This window comes from Nyctereutes procyonoides, unplaced genomic scaffold (genome assembly GCF_905146905.1).
Source record: "Nyctereutes procyonoides isolate TBG_1078 unplaced genomic scaffold, NYPRO_anot_genome, whole genome shotgun sequence".
Lineage (NCBI taxonomy): Eukaryota > Metazoa > Chordata > Mammalia > Carnivora > Canidae > Nyctereutes > Nyctereutes procyonoides.
This window is the reverse complement of record NW_026575126.1, coordinates 56,791,308-56,808,394: the sequence shown is the minus strand read 5'-3', so window position 1 is coordinate 56,808,394 and position 17,087 is coordinate 56,791,308. Positions and strand designations below refer to the sequence as shown.

The window sequence follows — 17,087 nt, the reverse complement described above, 5'->3', positions numbered from 1 at the left end:
GTCAAACCTTGTTATTTTGAAGTCCAAAAGCCCTTTCATGTTTTTTAATATTGCCCAATTGAAGTATAAGAAAGCTTGGAATTCCTTTTTGGTTGCTGTGAAATGGTGTCTAGCATGATATTCAAGTTGCAGGATAGCTGGAAGACGATCTGACGCAGCGAATCTCATCAAATATTTAGCCCTGCATGGCCCCAGATAAATAGCTTTGTAGACCCAGTGGGAACTATTTAAAATTCCCGATCACATCCTTGCCTACTGAGGTGAGAACTCTGGGTGGAATCTGATATTCCATAGCATGCTTGTTAGCTTTCTTGCAGGGGCTGCCAGACGTCTAACTTGACTTCTGTTCTCCCCAGTCCGCCAAAACCCAAGGACCCCGCACCTGCACCTGCACCTGCCCCAGGGAGAAATAGCAGTCAGATGGCCGCGGGCCAGAACCAGGCCCAGACCGCGGCCGGCTCCCATCAGCTGTCCATCGGCCCAGGGCACAACTCCGCTGGCCCTAGCCCGCATACTGTGCGCCGAGGTGAGTAGCCACCTCTACTCCTTCCCCTTAGGGAGGGATGGATGTGCAGACCTCCTTGGGTTAACACAGGGATTCGCGTTGCCAGGCTTCCTGACAGATTATCCGTCTGTTATAAAATGGCAAGCAGAGGAGCCACCTGGCTGGCTTAGTCCGAAGAGCAAGCAACCCTTGATCTCAGAATCTTGAGTTCAAGCCCCACACTGGGTGTAGAGATTACTTAAAGAAAAAAAAAATCTTTAAAAAAAAATGGCAAGCAGAAAAATCAATCATTTAAGAGCAAAATCATGGGATCCCTAGGTGGCTCAGCAGCTGAGCGTCTGCCTTTGGCTCAGGGCATGTTTCCAGTCTCGGGATCGAGTCCTCCATTGGGCTCCCTGCAAGGAGCCTGCTTCTCCCTCTATGTCTCTGCCTATCTCTATGTCTCTCATGAATAAATAAATAATATCTTTTTTTTAAAAAAAGCAAAATCATTAAAGAGGTAAGAAGACCTGGAATGAGATCTACCCTCTAAATTTCTACAAGAACTAGGGCACCGTGTGGTGCAGCAGACCTCTAGAACTTACTCATCTTGCATAACTGAAACTTTATGTCTGTTGATTTGCAGCTCTCCTTTATCCCCTCTCTGGTGCTCTCTCTCTCTCTCCAGCCCTGGTAACCACCATTCCACTCTGATTCTGTGGGTCTAACTGCTTTCGATACTTCATCTAAGGGGAATCATGCAGTACTTTTCTTTCTGAGACTGGCTTATTTCACTTAGCATAATGTCCTGCAGCTTCATCCATGTTGTTATATGTGATGGAACATCCTTTTTTAAGGCTAAATTATATTCGATATGCCCACATGTTTAATCTAATCATCCGTTGATAGACTTTTAGTCTGTTTCTACAACTTGGCTCTTGAGAATAATGCTGCAGAGAACACAGGAGTGCAAATACCTTTTAGAGGTCCTGATTTCAGTTCGTTTGGCTAAATACCCGGAAGTGGATTTGCTAGATCATATGGTAGTTCTGTTTTTAGTTTTTTTTGGGGGGGGAACCTCCATACTGTTTTCCATAAAGACTGCACCAATCTACATTCCCACCAACAGGGTTCAAGGGTTCCATTTTCTCTACATCAACACTCATTGTCTTTGGGTTTTTTAAATAGTAGTTGTTCTGACAGGTGTGAGGTGGTATCTCACTGTGGTTTTGGTTTGCATCTCCTGAGGATGAGGGACGTCGAGCATGTTGGCCATCTGGATAACTTCTTTGGAGAAAGTCTATTCAAGTCTTTAGCTCATTTTAAAGTCAGATTATTAGTTCTTTTGCTATTGAGTTGTAGGTGTTCCTTACATGTTTGGAAATGAACCCCTTATCAGATAGATGGTTTGTGAGTGTTTTCTCCTGTTTTGTGAGTTGCCTCTTCATCTGCCACAACCTTTCGCTGTGCAGAGGCTTTATAGTTTGATGTGGTCCCACACCTCCATTCTTTGCCTGGGCTTTTCACATCATATCCACAAAACCATTGCCAATACTGATGTCATGAAGCCTTCTCCCTATATTTTCTTCAAGGAGTTTGACATTATCAGATCTTATGTTAAATCTTTTTTTTTTTATTTTTAATCTTATGTATTTATCTGAGAGGGAGCAAGCAAGACAGAGCACGGGCAGTAGGGAGGGCCAGAGAGAGAAGCAGATTCCCCACTGAGCAGGGAGCCTGATGCAGGTCTTGTTCCCAGGACCCCAAGATCACGACTTGAACCTAAGGCAGGCGCTCATCCGCTGAGCCACCCAGGCATCCCTGTTTAAGTCTTTAATCCATTTTGAATTGACTTTTATTCATGGTGTAAGATAAAGGTCCAGTTTTATTCTTTTGCCTATGGGTATCTTCTTTTCCCAAAACCATCTGTTGATGAAACCATCCTTTCCACTGCATATTTGCAGTGCCCTGTCAACAATCCGCTGGCCGTGTATGCATGGATTTATTTCTGGGTGGTCTATTCTGTTGCACGTGTGGTTCCTCCTTATCATTCAAGTCACAGCTCAGAGATTACCCACTCCATGAGCCCTGCTCATTTACCCACTCTGAACTGATGACCACCCCTATCCCCTCCACTCACCAAGTCTTCCTATGTCATATCACTCTCTTTCAGGGCATTTTTTTTCTTGATCTGAAATTTTTTAATTTTGTTTTTTACCTTTTTGCTAGTCTCCCCTCGTAGCTCTTAGAGAGCTGGGATCTTTCCTACCTCACGCACGCACTCCCGTATTCCTAGCCTGTGTCATTGCCTGTCACAGAGTGAGCAGTCAATAAATATTTGTGGTCTGGGGGTTCTGAGCGCCACTTACATCTAGAGCAACTAGGTGATGGTCCTGCCTTCCCTGTCTCTTGGAGATCTGGTGATGTCTGGAGACATTTTTGGTTGGCATAGTTAGGGAGGGGAATGTTACTGGCATCTGGTAAGTAGAAGCCAGGGATGCTGGTAAACATCACACAGTGCACCAGCAGCCCCCCACAACAAAGAATTATCTAGCCCCAAATGTCATTAGTGCTGAGATCAAGCAACTCAGAAAGGGACATGAAAGGGACTAGAAAGGGACATGATTCACTGAAGATGTTTCGAAAACCAATTAAATTCCATGTGAACCAGGCTGCCCTTTGTCTTAACTCCCAACCCCATCTATTGGACTATGGATGATCCTCACTATAAAATGACTTGTGTTTTTGGTAGTTCAAGAAACAATGAATTTGGGGCGCCAGGGTGGCTTAGTTCAGCATCTGCCTTTGGCTCAGGTCATGATCCCAGCGTCCTGGGATCGAGTCCCGCATCAGGATCCTTGCTCAGCAGGGAGTCTGCTTCTCCCTCTCCTTCTGCCTGCCACCCATTCCTTTCCTGCTCATGTTCTCACACACTCTGCTCTCTTTCTCTCTCTCAAATAAATAAATAAATAATCTGAAAAAAAAAGAAAGTTTCTTTTTATTTTTATTTTTATTTATTTATGATAGTCACACACAGAGAGAGAGAGGTAGAGACACAGGCAGAGGGAGAAGCAGGCTCCATGCACCGGGAGCCCGACGTGGGATTCGATCCCGGGTCTCCAGGATCGCGCCCTGGGCCAAAGGCAGGCGCCAAACCGCTGCGCCACCCAGGGATCCCAAAAAGAAAGTTTCTATGAAGGGAGCTCAATAAACCCAGTTTTACTGAGCTAAGTTTTTCCCTTAATAGATTTCACTTCTTCACCTGTTGATTTCAGTTTAGGGGCAATGCTGTTTAAAAAAAAAACAACAACAAACAGAAAACAAAAATTGTGTGTGTGTGTGTGTGTGTCTGTGTTCAGTGAGAATCAAGAATGACCTCAGTGCAGGGATGCCCTCACCCAGAGCGTGGCCATGCCTCCCATGTTACCATGTGTGCCTGGGAACTGCCACATAGGGAATAGTAGGAGGCACTGGCCCATGTGCTCGCAAAGACCATTCCCAAGTCTAGTGAGAAACAAAGGTGGATGGGCCAGGTAGGGCAGAGCCGGGTGAGTGAGTAGTAGAACCACAAGCAGGGGGCAGCCGTGCTAGATGAGCTGTGTAGTGTACAAAGCCAGCCTTTCAGAAGGTTGTTTGGCCTTGATGCAAGCTGCACCGGCTGTTGCTCTGATGCCCCCAAAGTGACAAGGCCCCATCCAGGGGTTAGCAGAGGCCACAGGGACAGCCAACTTCAGGAGATTTGGATACTCTGGCGTGGTCTGGTCAATGCTGCTCATGGCGAGGGACAATTGTGATAAATGGCAAAAGGCCTCGAACTTCAAAGTTTGAGCTGTAGCTTTTGCCTAAAGTCACATCTAGCTGGTTGTATTAAAGGCTGGTAATTGAGCCTCTCCTAACTGAGTTCCTGTAAATATAAAGGAGAAATAAAAATGCATTCTTGAGGGGTGCATTGTGGGAATGCCCATGAAAGCACCATCTCTCTAAAGCACAACACAACATTAGGTGGAATTTTTATACATTACAGGCAGGGAAACGAAGTCAGGTACACTGCTTGGTTATGGACCCCATGTGGTCCTTCTTAAGGCAAGTGCTCTCCCCTGAGCCACCATCATCTTCTCTGTGCCCCCCACTGATCCTGGAGGGTAGTTAGGTCTTCTCTGCCTGGGTTCCTATGACACTGCTTCCAGGTTGAGGCTCTCCTTATGGCCACACTCGGAGTCTCTCCTCCTTCCCCAAACCCCAGATCTCCGGCGTCCTCCCAGGACAGTGTGGTCTTTCTACCCCTGCCTCAGCCTCCCCAGACTTTCGTAGGCAGTCTCAGACAAGGCCCACCATTCTCCCATGGCCCCGGCACCCAACTCTCCTACCTCCTCTTCTGATTCCCTCAGCACCCTTTAATGTCAGGAATGGTTCTTTTCTTCGCTGTGAATTTACAATTAACATTCCTCAGAACAGAAAACTAGACATTCTTCTTTTTAAGTTGCTCGTGGTAACCAGAGTATGGCTGCTATTCCACAGATTCCGTCTTTTGTCGGCTGGCTGGTTGTTTCTGTGGGAAAAGGTCTTCCAGGGTCCAGGGTCGAAAGTTCTAGGCCAGCAGGGCAGAGCAAACTTTATACCCTTTTCATTCCTGAACTCTGAGCCCTGTGAGCAGGGAACCAGGCAATGTTGGAAGGAGAAAGGAGATGAAAGAATCCAAAAAGTCCACAGAACATAGTTGTGAGTCTCTGTCTACCAGTTTCTAGTCGTGTGATCTTTTGCAAGCACCTCTCTGAGCCTCAGTTTTCTCCACCGTGGATATAACACTGCCTGTCTTGCAGGGAGCTAATGGGACTTAAATGGGACTTGAATTTATGCAAGGGCCCTAACTTGGTGCTGGTGACCTGGGGTAAATGATACTCTTTAGTTTCCTTATCCCTTTTTAGGAAGATTAGTAGGATCTCAGTACAATTTGAAAAATGCTAACGTCTCTCCTTTCCACCCACCTCTCCCAGCCCCAAACCAGGTCTCCAGACCTGTTGTTTTCCACTTGGCCCTCCTCGGTACCAAATTCTGCCCCCACGCCCCCTTGGTGATGCCGATCTCAGCTGATACAGGGAGGGTGGTGATGTGCTTCAGCTCTCCTTACGGAAATCGAGCTATTGCAGCTCTTCCAGACTTATTGATACTTCTATCCAGAGCCTGTCTGTTCATTCAAATGACTCTGGAATTGGTAGAATTTTGGTTATTTAAAAAAAAAAAAATCAAGCCTCCTAGGAGAAGCCCCTTAGGAGAAACCAGCTTGGGATGCCTGGTGGCTCAGATATTGAGCGTCTGCCTTCGGCTCAGGGCATGATCCCGGGGTCCTGGGATCGAGTCCCGCATCAGGCTCCCTGCAGGGAGCCTGCTTCTCCCCCTGCCTGTGTCTCTGCCTCTCTGTCTGTGTCTCTCATGGATAAATAAATAAAATCTTTTTAAAAAATTTTTTTAAAAAAGAACAAGCCGGCTTAGGGTAAGGAGCCATGGTAGGTAGAGGCAGATCAGTCATGTTTGGGGGTCACCCCCTCAGCTGTTCTTGCTTCTCCCCATTTTCTCTAGGCTCTCAGGTCTTGCAGGGAAGCTCACTGAGCTTAGGGCAGAGATTCCGTGTAGGGAGGCAGCCCCTGTTCACTGAGTTCTTTCCATATTGAACTTTTAAAACAACAGATCTCAGGGCACCTGGCTGCCTCAGTGGGGAGAGCATCCAACTCTTGAATTTGGGGTCATGAGTTCAAGCCCCCAATTAGGGTGATTAGTTAACCCTAATCGGGTATAGAGATTATTAAATCTTTAAAAATCAAACAACAGATCTTAAAAGGTGTATATATATATATATATATAGTACTTTTTGTTTTTTAAACTGTAAACCTCTTATTTGGGAATAATATTAGATTTCCAGAGAAGTTCCGGAGGCAGTGCTAGTTATTCCCATATTCTCCTCACCCACTTCTCCTACCATTAACATCCCAGGTCCCCGTTGTCTCATCTTCCTGAGTCTCCTCTGGGCTGGGACAGTTTCTGTGAAAACCCTCTGTGTGTTTTCATGGCCTTGACAGCTTGAGGGAGGGCTATTCTGGCCTTTTGAAGGAAGGATGTCCTCAGTTCAGGTTCATAACTGCCATTCTCTTGGTCAGACTGGGCCTGGGCTTGTAGGAGGGAGGGAGACCACAGAGGTGAAGAGCCCTCCTGGTGGCATCCTTCCATGGGATGCATGGCAGCGACATGGCTTCCTGCCACCAAAGCTCACCTGATCAAGGTGGTGTTGGCTCTCACTGCACTGTGCTTACTGAAAGTTGTTTTCCCCTCTGTGCAGCTGTTAAAAAACCTGCTCCTGCACCCCCGAAGCCAGGAAACCCACCTCCTGGCCATCCCGGGGGCCAGAGTTCTCCAGGAGCATCTCAGCACCCACCCAGTCTGTCACCAAAGCCAGCCACCCGAAGCCCTTCCCCTCCCGCCCAGCACACAGGCCAGGCTCCAGCCCAGCCGTGCGCCACCTCACAGCCCTCTGCACCCCGGAGGTACTCCAGCAGCCTGTCCCCGATTCAAGCTCCCAGCCACCCACCGCCACAGCCCCCGACGCAGGCCGCGCTGCCCGGGCACATCAAACCGAGTGGCCAGGGCCCACCCACCCCCGGGGCCCTGCCCGGTGAGCCTGGACTGGAGCAGCCACCTCACACCCCGCCCCAGACTCCAACGCCTCCCAGTACCCCACCTCTAGGGAAACAGAACCCCAGCCTACCAGCTTCTCAGACCCAGCCGGTGAGTAACCTTGAGACTGCACAGCCACATGCCGGGACCTTACCAAGACCGAGACCAGTCCCAAAGCCGAGGAACCGGCCCAGCGTGCCTCCACCCCCCCATCCTCCTGGTGCCCACTCAGCTGGGGACAGCGCCCTCGCCAACGCAGCTCCCACCGCTTCCAAAATAGTGACAGGTAAGTAAGAAATCAGCTCAGACCTTTCCCCCATCCGTGCTGCAGTGCTTCTGTACTCTCACCTTTCGTGTGGATCTTGGTTTATAGCAGGGGGAGCAGCAAACTACAGCCACTGGCCCAAACTGGCCCATAGCCCATTTTTGTAAATAAAGTTTTAATGGGATGCAGCCACTCTGATTTGTTTACATATGGTCTTTGGCTGCTTTAGTGCTCAGGTAGCAGTTGTATAGTCCTTTCGAGAGTATTTGGAGTACTTAGAGCCCAAAAATATTTAATACCTGACCTGGCCCTTGAAGTTAGCTGGCCTCTGATTTATAGTTTTATTATGTGTTTAAGACCTGTCTACATTTACAGTTTTCAAAGTATAATGGCCTAATTCAGGTGGAAGGTATTGTACCACATGAGCATGAAATTCATTTCTTAGCGAATTCCTCATTGTTTACCTTCAAAGGTAAAAATGTTCGTAGTAAGTGAAGGATTTCAGCTATAACTTTAAAAAACATGATTTGTACCCATTTGGATGCTCTAGGAAGGGAGGTCTTATGGCGTGATCACATCAGAGTGCCAGCCTCCCACAATTCCCATGGAAACGTGTTTCGGGTAGTGGTGATTGTGCAGATTTCAGTGGACTACCCAATGGAGTGGTTTTTTCCGGCAGTCCACAACATGATCGTTTTATTTAATTACGATACCTTTTAAAAATTCCACCCCAACAGCTCTAACACACTATTTGATTTAAGGATGCGGTGGCTGGGGTTTTTTAATGTGTTTTTAAAATGGCAATTAGGAGCTTTGAATCACAACAGCTTAGTTTTAAATTTTCTATGGGAAGCTAGTTTTAGAGAAGAAGCTGAAATATACTTCTGGGCTGTCCAGCTGTATGGCACGACTTCTCTGCTGAAACGAACCAACAGTATACTCCAAACTGGTACCCCAAATGATGAGGGTTATCCAATTAGTCTATCTTTTGATAACCCTTTCTTTTGTTTTTTTCAGGAATATACTGCATAAATGCACATATTATAAATGGTTGATGATTTCTGATGACATTCCAACTTTTATTTGTAAAAAACAAAGCCATATTGGTGTGTTTGTTTGTTTGTCTCCCAATAGATGCCCTCACAGGTGGGGAAGGTCCCCAGGACTAAGGTGTGTAACCCCCCAAGCAGCTCGCACCACAGCTCCAAATGCTCCTGCTTAGCCGTGTTTTGCATATGTGCTTTTGACCGTGTGCTCAGGAGCAGCTACTTGACCCCTGTGCCATCCGTTCTGTAGCATTAGACATTACTTTTGTTCTCATCAAAAGCATTTCAAGCGACAGGGCTCCATATTCAAGAGGTAGATGTCAGTAGATTGAGAACCCGATTTCAAGCTACTCTTACAAGAATGCTAGAAGTGTCTTCTTTCTTGTTGGTAAGCCTTTCATAAAGGGTCCTGCTCTTCTTGGTGATTTACCTGTCATTGATTGACACATCACATCCAACCAAAGAGGACTTGGGTACTGTCAGCACAGGAAATTGTGTCCCCTTTCCCTGTGTCTTGAGCTTTAATTTTTTAATTGTGTATCTTAAGTGCAAGTTAACTGCATGGAGCTTCTTAATTTGACGTTTGAAATTGTCAGGACCAAAAAAAAAAAAATCTTCCTCCGAAGATCCTACACTAAATTCCTTTGCATTCCAGCCTGCTTACATTTTGCTTTCTTAAACCATATGAGCTTTTCAAAGGGCACCATGATGCTCGTCTGCGTCCTGCCTTCGGGACCACATTTGGACACCAGAAGGCTCTCATGACTTGTAGCATTGCTCTAATCGGCTGAGCTGAGCCTCAAACCTTTGGTGGCCTACTTCACCAGAGTATTTGCAGCTTTGGTCTGAGTAGGACTTTTTGAAGAAACCAGAAAGGGAAACTAGAGTGCAACCTTTAAGACTCAGAGGAGGGCACAGGCATGAGTTCCCCCTCCCAACTCCTTATAACCCAGAAGCCCAGGGTTGCCCGCATGCAGAAGCCCTCACTGAGCCTTTTAACACTTCAATACTTATGGCACATCAAAATTCCAGGCCTCTCCTCCCACACTCGATCTTTCCTTCTTTTTAGACTGAAAACTATGATCCAGAATCATGTCTGTTCTTTAATACCATTCTCACCTCAGGTGTATTTATTCTAGAAAGCTATCCTATTGACCCTTATAACACCATGATGCTCTGTACTTTATAATTATCAGAGCAGGGAAATTGTATATGAAAACTACTTTTCCTTAAGATATTAGCCAAGTTTTTAAAAACCAATCTATGTTATGAAGTCTCCTAAACTCAAGAAATCCCAGGTCGCGGCAATTACCTTTGTGTTGCAGAATTAACTTTTAATTGGCTTAAAATCACTCAGACTGCCAACTGGGAGCACACAAAAGGCCACCATTTAGGATTCAGAGTATTGAGCAAGCCCCAATTATTAACCATTCTTGGATACAGCCATGGAGTATTTCAAGAAGAAAAAAAACAAAAAAAAACAGAAAACGTAACTTCCTTGGAAAGCTGTTCTTTCTTATGACATCATGTTTTCACATGGAAAACTGCAGGCAGATTTCTAGAAATAGGTTATTTGTTTAGAGCATTTAATCCCAAAAAGTTGAAGTGAGGCCTGGGGATTCAGATAAACTCTTGGGGAAGAATGTTGTTGCCAGGTGGCTTAGGCAGCCAACCTGTGGCAGCTCAACACCAGCCCGGGAGAAACCAAGGGATCCTGGTGTCGCTTGACTCTCTTCCTTAGCGTTACCATAGAAAACGCGACAAGGCTTTTAGCTTTGAAAGTAAAAGAATTTATTTCTTGCTGTTTTTAAAGTAATAGATTTTAGCCAAGAGTGTTCTAATTGCAACATTTTATTAAATAATTTAGATGTATGACCTGCCATATTCAGTAAGAACTGAAATTGGAATATTTGATGGTAAGGAAAAGGCACCTGATTGGCCAAAGCATTTGTGCTACTTTATGATCATGTTTGTGCACTAACGCCTGTTACTAACCGGGCACCCTAACCCTGCCTGCTTGCGCCCCTACTAATACCGCATGTACTAAAGGAGCCTGGCGTCCTTCATGCTTGCTGTCAATCACTCTGAATATGAAGTGTGTTCACAGACGTGTGACAGGCGGCCACACGGCTGGCCCCGTAACTTCTCTCACTTTTGTTCTTTTCTATACTGGGCAGGCTTGAGGTCTAGTAGCAAGAAGACATTGTAGACTGGACATGCCCGAATCAGGATGGCCACTCCCCCTGTAACATGAGACGCAGCACAAGCTGGCTGATCCATAGAAGGGTGACATTTGTCAGAATTTCTGCTGAAGGGATTAAAGCAGATAAAATAAGAAAACCTCTTACAGTTCTTAATACACGTGGGGTCCTGAGTAAATGGTAGCTATTTATGATGGTTCTTATCTTGGAAAAAAACAGATACTCAGAGTTACGTATTAGATTCATATGTCAGTGCTTTAAAGATGCATATGCGCAGACCCAGCCTTCTAGAACCCAGACACAGGAGGGCTGGGACCCCGGCATCCATATTTAGATTCTCATGTGCCACTTGGTTTTCCCAATATTGGTTCTTTCATGGCTTAAAGAGACAATGCTCAGGAGTAGAAGATATTTCTTAATATTTCATGGTATTTCCTAAGCCTGAGAATACCCACGAGCCATCCATCCTCTGTGCAGTGGTAACGCCATGTCACTCTCCAAGTCATCCTTGAACACTCGACACTCTGCTCTTATCACAGTGTTCTTTTTAAGAAACTAACCTCTTTTTGTATACTGAAAGAAACACATTTAAAAAAAATTAACTGGATATTAAAGGAGATTTGGAAACTAGAAATAATAAGAAGGCACTCTTCTAGAGTTGAATAAGTTCACTACTCATAATTCTGTTTTTTTCTCCATTTTTTTTCCTGAAAGTCCAGGGTGTGTGTGATCATAATTATTTTGCATATATAGATTTTGATCTTGCATTTTTTTCTATTACCTTTACATCATATGCCCCTTCCCATGTTATGATAGAGTTTTTATAACTGTCTTTTCCAATGACTGCATAAAGATAAGCAGGCGTATTTTTGCTTGTAGCTGGACATTTCAGTGGCTTCTGCTTCTACTTACAGCTTATTTTTCATAACTATTTATTAAACTAGTTTAATAACTAGTTTTTAATAACCAGATATCAAAATCATGTCAAGGTAAATATCCAATGAGACCTGAATAGAATCTCTCCTTTGACTAAAATAGTAAAAAAATGCTGAAAATTCTCTGGCAGACCAGAAGGGCTCCAACACCCTAGCGAGAAGCAGGAGTTAGTCATTCTTTCAGAGTCTAAGTTACAGATTGGTCAGGTGGGAATATCCATTTGCCCTGTGGCTGTGCTGGAAAAGTGTAGTTTCAAGGATGTGTTTGGGTCTGTTACCTATCAGAGTGGCCATCCAAATATCCTTGGACTGTTTGAAAGGCAGTCCTAGAGCACATATTTGAAGGACAGCCTAGAGCATATATTCAAAATTGTTGAAATGACAAATAAACCTTGTTAGGACCATACCCTAAATTACTGAGTGCCTGTTCTGGCTCCTGAGGGCCCACTTCCTTGATAACAGATACCCAAAAAAGGAAGGAACCTGGATAGATTTGTCCAAGCCCCTGATTAGGGATACCATTCTGCCCGGAGGGGACACAGCATGCTGGGTTTTTGTTTTTTTAATATAATCTCAGCCATGTGACCTTCGCTCCAAGCTATATGCTCAAAGACCAGCCCTTCTTAGAATGCATATAATGAAAAATGATGCCTTATGTAAGTTTGCAGCCAAAAGGTTTCCTACAACGAACCAGAGTGTTTAAGACTCAAGTATTATCCTCAGGTACTGTCTTCTCTATCCGGACCCTCACCCAAAGACGCACAAACTCCTGTGGGTTGGAGGGAAAGGGCTATCCCAATGAAAAACATGCAAACCAGTCTGGCTCTGATCCTCTGTGAGGAGCTGATTTTCTCAGAGTCCCCTCTCTTACCTCTGTGGTGACACTCTGCTGCCTTGGGGTCATTTCCTGGGGGCCAGTGAGCTGACATGATGATGTGTGTGGGGCTCTTAGTAACCACATTTGGTTTGCAGGAGCTGCTCAGTAGGTGCCAGCCATTGTAGTGAAGAGTAGTCTCCTTCTGAAAGCTGGCTCTGTACACATGCTGATTCTTACTGCTTTTTGTGTGTGAACGGATTTGCTGTCTTCTTTTTAAAAATGGTGCAGCCAGCCTGGCTGGCCCAGTCAGTGGAGCATGTGGCTCTTGATCTCGGGGTCATGAGTTGAAGCCCCATGTTGAGGGCTTTTAAATTAAAAAAATAATAATAATAATGAAATCATAAATAAAAATAAAATCAGCTACCTTTAAAAAATTAAAAATAAAAATAATTCATGTAAGGGGGTAGGCTGGGAAGTACCTGCCAACCTCAGGCAAACCAGGGCGAGTGGGTAGCAGGCAGAAGCAGGGAATGTCCCTAATGCTCCCACCACACATTTTTTTTTCCTAAGTGTAGAACTTCTGTGTGTTCATCATAAATAGAGAATATCAGGAAAGTACAAATCCAGAAATTACTTTTATGTGATGAAAGAAAGAAAGAAAGAAAGTTTGTCTTCTGGAAAGAATCTGTGGCTGATCGGTGTTGGTTTGCATGTAAATCCACATATTAACAAGTAGAAATCTAATCAGTACGTAGAGTGCTTTTGCGTCATGCATCCCCCACCAGGCATGGCAGCTCCATAGTCTCTGGTAAACTCTTTGGGCTAAAAAGGGATGCTGACTGATTGCACCATCTGTCTTATTGGGTTAGGGTTTCAATTGGCAATGGATTTCTTGTACTAGTCTTGTCTTGGAGACATGACTACTCTACCTGAGGCTATAGGAGAAGAGAATTGGGAAGATGGTTGGGCTGGATGGCTCTTCATCATCTATCCATCCAACTGGCCAGCCACAAAATATATTGAGAATCAGCCAGTAAGAAGCCACTGTTCTAGGCACTGGAGATGCACTGAACAAGACAGACACAGTCCCTGCTCCCATGACTTCCTTTCTGCTGAGGTCAAGTCTGAGACCTTTGGATCCCTATTCTGTGCACACAGACCACCCTTGACTGCACCACTGGACAGTGCCACAATGCAGCACAATTCAGTTGGTTTTACAATTATCGTAAGACCTGAATTGTCAAGTGCATTGCGCACTTGAACTCTCTGACACCTTGGCACCTCCACAAAATCTAGAAGTTTCTCTTGAGTTGTGATGCATAGGAAACTTTGAGGGCTGGGTCAGCCAACGCAGGAGCCATTGTGAGAAAAGGGAGTAAATAGATTTCACAGCTCAGAACTGTAGGGTTGTACAGGAGCAGGAACCAGCCTCAAAGCAGTGACACCCACCTCATCCCCGCGAAGTGCACCTGCATTTGCCACTGGCCAGTGTGGAGGAGCAGGTGAAAGAGAAGCACTGTCAAAAGTGGCTCCCAGTGAGGGCAGACGTGACAGCTGTTAAGCATAACAGGAAAGCTTCCTAGCACACCCACTCTAGCCCAGCAATGTGGAAGTGCAGCAGATCTGAACATCTCCCTTCTCTCCTGTGCCAGCCTTAAAGCCTCTAACTAGGCTCTCACAATTTGCTAGAACACAATCCTACTAGAGAAGCAAATGATTTTGTCTTTATTCGAGGCCATCTCCCCCATTGGACTGCCAGCTTCACTAAAGCTGTGTCTGGCTTGTTCACTCTTGTGCCCTCTCAGGTAGATGCTCAGTAAGTACTTGGTCATGAATGAATGCATCTGAGACTCCCTGGCCTCCCCAGGAGGCTGGCTGTGACAGGTGAAGATGTCTTTTGTGGGTTTAGGAGTGAGGGACTGACAGCTTGAGGATTAACACTTGCCCTCTCTCTAAGGGAATTCCAGCCAACATAATAAGACATGAAAAAGGAACTGGAGTATAAGAAGGAGAAGAGAAAATCAGTATTTGGGGGAGGTTGGTGATCTACCTCGGTGATTGTCAGCTAGGAGTTGACGTGGCACATTGGAGTGTCTGGAGACATCTTTGTCACACTGGGGGAGAGAGGGCTGTCTGCCACTGGCATCTCATGCATGAAGGCCAGGACGGCTCCCGCACATCCTGCACTGCACAGGACGGCCCCAGACGAGGTGGCTCTCTCCTGTGAGGCACACCTGTCCATGCAGCCCTGACCTGTGAGGAGGCTTTAGTTAGTGCATGAGAGGCTTGGTGAGAATGGGGTTTCCTCTCCTCGGTCAGAGCGAGCGCCCCCCACCCTCCCCGCAAGGGCTGCATCTCTGAGGGCTGCCCTGGGGTCTGAGCAGCTTGACTCCACTTCCAGGGCTTGAGTGTGCCTGTAGTGAGTGAAGGTGTGTGTGCATGGGCTGACTCGGACTCTCCAGCTTCTCTCCTCGAGTGCCGTCAGCCAGCCCCATGGGTGTTCCCACACGTTGACAGCATGTCTCCTATTTTTGTCCAGACGCCAGTTCTAGACTTTCAGAGCCACTTCGCAGCACCTTTCCTGACATGCATTCAGACTCAGCAAGCAAAGACCTGCCCGGACGCATTCTGTTGGACATAGACAATGATACAGAAAGCACCGCCCTGTGAAGAAAGCCACCTCACCCCCGCCCCGACCCCCTCCACCCTGGTGAGCGGAACCGGGGCAGGTGCACACTTCTCTCTGCAGACCAAACAGTGAAAAGCTTTCAGTGAAGGGAAAAGAAGGCCCGGCATGCAGGCCTTCGCCTCCCCACAGCCCGAGGAGAAGGTGGAGGCTGACACTTTAAGCTGAATGACCTGTGTCTTGAAGAAGTTGGCTTTCTTTACGTGGGAAAGAAATCATGCCAAAAAAAAAAAAAAAAAAAAATTAGAAAAAGAAAAAAGTACCTAGAATGGAAAGAGTATTATTGCTGAGACATGTGTAGGAAGCTTTGCCACTGCCATCAAGGTGGGTGACACAAAAGGCAATCTGGAATGAAGAAGCAGCAGCACGTGAACTGTCTATTTAATAAAATACATTCATTATGCAAATCTCCTACTTCCTGCTACTTGGACTCTCATTCTTATAGATTAGGAGGGAGGTTCCTCTCTTTCACAATTGCTGCAGAATTGTTTTGTATGAAGTATGGTCGTGCCTCCCCGACCCCCTCAAAACCATGAGCATCGATGGTGACTGCTGGATCCGTCACCTCAGCAAACTGGATGTGACTTGTGCCTTGTTGGATTGCCAGAATGTAGAAAGAAATGTACTGTTCTTTTTTTTTTTTTTTAAACAATGTAATTGCTACTTGATAAGGACCGAACATTATTTTAGTTTCATGTTTAATTTGAATTAAATATATTCTGTGGTTTATATGAAAACTTTATAATTCTCAGAAGCAAAACTGTAGCTTGTGTGTATGTGTGTGCATGCATGTTGTCACTTAACCAAGTGGAATTTGGGTGAGACATCTGGGGGTCTGATTGTGACTCTAGAAGTCTGAGGGCATGGAGAGCAAGGTCACAGTGGTGACACCAGCCACCAGGTGCCCCCAGAAACCTCCCGGACTGTCCCCAGTGAATGTGATGTAGTCGGGCTCTTCCTTTGCACCTACCAGTCCTGACACCGTTTCTTGTCCACCTAGAGACACCGAGAACAGTCAACCCCACAGGGATACAGAGACTGGGAGGCTCCTGCCTTCCCAGGTTTGAAATACTGGGAAGAGCGGATGGGGAGATGACACAGGGTGAGTCCCCACAATCTGGATGGCTGTTGTGAGGACAGCCCCTTACGGTGGCCCAGATTTGGTTGGTCTTCCGTTGGGAACAGAGAGAGGGACACAACGCTGCCAGTGTTGGCTGCCCTGAGCCATTCCATTGGTAGAGTTTTTTGCCAGACACATCAGTGACCTGTCCCTTGCTTAGAAGACATCGGCCCCTTGTGCTCACTTCAGCAGCACATACATTAAAATTGGAACAATACAGAAGACACTGGCGCTCCTTTGCTGTGAATGAACAAGTTTAACTTGAAAAGGGCAATCATTTTTTCTCCTTGTAGCTCAAAGATCCCTGTGCCCCCAAAGTGCTTCCAGCACGTACTAGTTACATTGAAAAATAGATACCCATAAGCCCATTTCCCCCAGTACCTTAAGTTTATATTTGCTTAAGGCTCACTCTCTCCTTCCACAGACCCCCTCCCCCTGTGCTGTAGAACAAACCCCCTGCAGAAAGCAAGGGTCTCCATGTCAGTCACCTGTCAGCACTGGGCCCCTCCTCCAGGGAGCCCGATGCCCGCAGTGAGGCATCTCCGCGGCACCTTGGACCTGCTTCTTCCGCAGAGACACTGCTTGCCGAGGAGATTGGTGGGCGCCGGGGGACCAGGAAGGTCCGGGCTGGATGCTCTCCCCAGAGTGGCACACGTGTTGTTGTTTTCTTGCTGCCTCCGACATTCAACACAGACCCTCTTTATTTTAAGAATGTTTGTGTTCACTTTCCTTCCTGTGTAAACATCTCCCAACCCCAACAGCTCCAATCCAAAGAAAAATGATAACCATTTGATTGTGTGGGAGTGTCACAGGTCAACAAACCAAGACTACGACCCATCTTCTTGAACGAGCGAGGCCTGGAGTGGG

At 46.1% G+C, this 17,087-nt stretch overlaps 1 protein-coding gene across 6 annotated transcripts in view; it reads left to right on the top strand.

The window, feature by feature from the left end:
* The window catches only part of LOC129519443 (rho GTPase-activating protein 17), a 95,097-nt gene extending 79,268 nt beyond the window's left edge, over window positions 1-15,829 (top strand). For 3 of the 6 annotated variants that reach the window (XM_055339952.1, XM_055339955.1, XM_055339951.1), the window contains 3 exons: window positions 357-526; window positions 6,816-7,436; window positions 14,954-15,829. In XM_055339952.1, coding sequence (XP_055195927.1) covers window positions 357-526; window positions 6,816-7,436; window positions 14,954-15,084 — 922 coding nt within the window. In that variant the 3' untranslated portion in view covers window positions 15,085-15,829. Of the gene's footprint in view, window positions 1-356; window positions 527-6,815; window positions 7,437-8,549; window positions 8,586-10,328; window positions 10,378-14,953 lie in introns of all 6 variants that reach the window. The other 3 variants (XR_008666405.1, XM_055339953.1, XM_055339954.1) reach the window with 3 other exon arrangements.
* Window positions 15,830-17,087: the final 1,258 nt, after the last annotated feature.